The sequence below is a fragment of the Wasmannia auropunctata genome, unplaced genomic scaffold (assembly GCF_000956235.1).
Source record: "Wasmannia auropunctata unplaced genomic scaffold, wasmannia.A_1.0 LD336074.1, whole genome shotgun sequence".
In the NCBI taxonomy this organism is placed as follows: Eukaryota; Metazoa; Arthropoda; class Insecta; order Hymenoptera; family Formicidae; genus Wasmannia; species Wasmannia auropunctata.
In genome coordinates this window covers 3,853,964-3,856,121 of record NW_012026816.1, presented here as the reverse complement: position 1 = coordinate 3,856,121, position 2,158 = coordinate 3,853,964, and the positions used below count along the sequence as shown (strand labels likewise).

The window sequence follows — 2,158 nt, the reverse complement described above, 5'->3', positions numbered from 1 at the left end:
ATTGTTTATAACAATTGAACAAAAAAACATATCGAAAAAATCGTCCGTCAGACGAGTGACAGTACTTCAGAGAATATGTGGTTAAAATTTCAAGTCGATTCATTAATTAGAACTCGAGATATCGTGTACACCGTTCTAAAAAACGTAGTTTCGAGAAAAATGTGTTTAAAGTTTCGTCATTAGTTTTGTCAGTGAAAAAAATTTTTTTAAGCTTCTTACCCTTATTCTGCCATTCCTGCTACATATATTGGACCTTCCTCTTCAAGAAAAGCCTCTTCAACAGCCAATCTTTTTGTTCTTTTCTTGATTCTTCTTTCTCTTGAAGCGTCGAACGTCCGCGTGTTTGCAATTGAAACTCTTTGTTTGTCCGTCATGTTGCACATATCGACGGCATTTGGCCCAATTCTTATATTCATGACTTGCATCATGTTGAGGATACTCTGGAAGCCTTCATTGAAAATGCTTGCTGCAAAATATGATGCAATTTCGACGGTTTCGGAGCCGCTGAATGTTCGCTTCGGAGCAAACGACCAAATCATTGCGTTTAGACTCTCATTATTGTTTTGAGTGTATCCTCCTACACAGCGCTCCAATAAATCTTCGTTGCTCAGTTCTTCATACACAGGAGTGATGGCCTTCAGCACTTTGTCGAGGAGAGCCGTTTTATGTTTGTAATCTGCCAGTTTATCCTCAGCTTTAGCTTGTTGCCAGGTGCACCAGCTGTCTTTCCCAGGCGGACAATTCTCGTGTTGTGGGTTCTTATCAGTTGATGATTTATGTTTCAGCGTGGCCCAGATAGCCTTCTTCATATTTGGCACAGAATCTTTATTTCTTCGGGTGGCTAACCCGTAATAAACACTTAACTCATCTACAAGTTTTGCTGTGAGCTTTCCTTTACCGCCCAGTCCTTTGAATTTTTTTTTCAAGTTTCTCAACCGAGCTCCCATCCTTTTCTGCACGTGGCCAACGCATTCTTTTTTTGTGATAATAACATCTTCACCGTAAGGTATAGATTCTGTGACGCCTTTAAAAGTTTTACAATCGCCGTCACCGACGTACGAAGTATATTTCACGTCGTGCAATTTCTCAGATCTTCCGAACATTTCTACAGCCGCGTCCACCTCCATTTTCCCGGCGCTGCCAGTGTGATTCGCACAGCACTCGTTTCCGTGTGTTTTCATCCATTCATCGAAGTCCTCGGCGTGTGATTTCCAGTATTCGCATTGTTTACAGTACGAGCATTTTACTATGAGATCGATAACTTTTCCTGTATAATGTCCGATTAAAGTCGTTATCCCTTGTAACGACGAAAAACCTCGCTTTCGCCAAGTTCCGTCGCCAGAAACAGTTAATCCCGTCGTCGGTTGGACAGCATTTTCGACATATTCCGTCAAAATTTTTTCCTTGGCAGCAGCTGCAGAAAACAACGAATTGGCAACGGCTTTTGACGCACAATGAATATTACTCATTATATCATAATAAACCTTTTTTTGGACTATTTTCGGGAGGTCCATTATATCGCAAAACTTTCGTAAACCATCGTAACCAACACCAAGGAGTCTCATTGCAAAAATTAGACGTCTGTTGATTTCGTATGCTGTTTTTATGAGCGGAGAAGAGAGAATGTAGCGTGGGTTACATGAATCGTACGTGATAACTAACTTGAATCCAAGTCCACGAATACTCGATTCAGAAAAAGTTACTTTTCCGTTGCATTCTTTGCATTTGATCATTTCACTCAGCGATTGAAAAAAGGGTAAAAACATAATCAAACGATATCCGCAGGCAGCATCTACTGACACTTCTTTCGATTCAGTTTTTAATTTTTTTGCGGCAGCACTTGTAGCTCCAGTTTCACTCTCGAATGAATGGCGATTCGGCGGCGGCGGTCTTTTTCTTTTTCGTGAAGGTCGTCCAACGAATTTACGTGAACCCTTTCGGTCAATAGAATTCTTCATTTTGACAAAAGAAACTTGCGACGATACGTTAGCTACGCGGGAAACACCTAAATAATCGCAACTATTCGATTCACTAATTTTTAAAATTACGCACTACTGGCGTATTTGCAGTTGATTGCAGAATACACCTGGCGCCACCTGTTGGTCTGTTTAGAAACATTGAAAATCGAATTCTAGAGGGTTCAAAGGATTTTTTAAGC

At 40.6% G+C, this 2,158-nt stretch overlaps 1 protein-coding gene across 1 annotated transcript; it reads right to left on the bottom strand.

Annotated features, from left to right (window-relative positions):
* Positions 1-221: 221 nt before the first annotated feature.
* LOC105449769 lies at positions 222-1,565 on the bottom strand. The gene has a single exon (XM_011689152.1). The coding sequence runs from the start codon at positions 1,563-1,565 to the stop codon at positions 222-224; it is 1,344 nt and encodes a 447-aa protein (XP_011687454.1).
* Between the last annotated feature and the right edge of the window lie 593 nt (positions 1,566-2,158).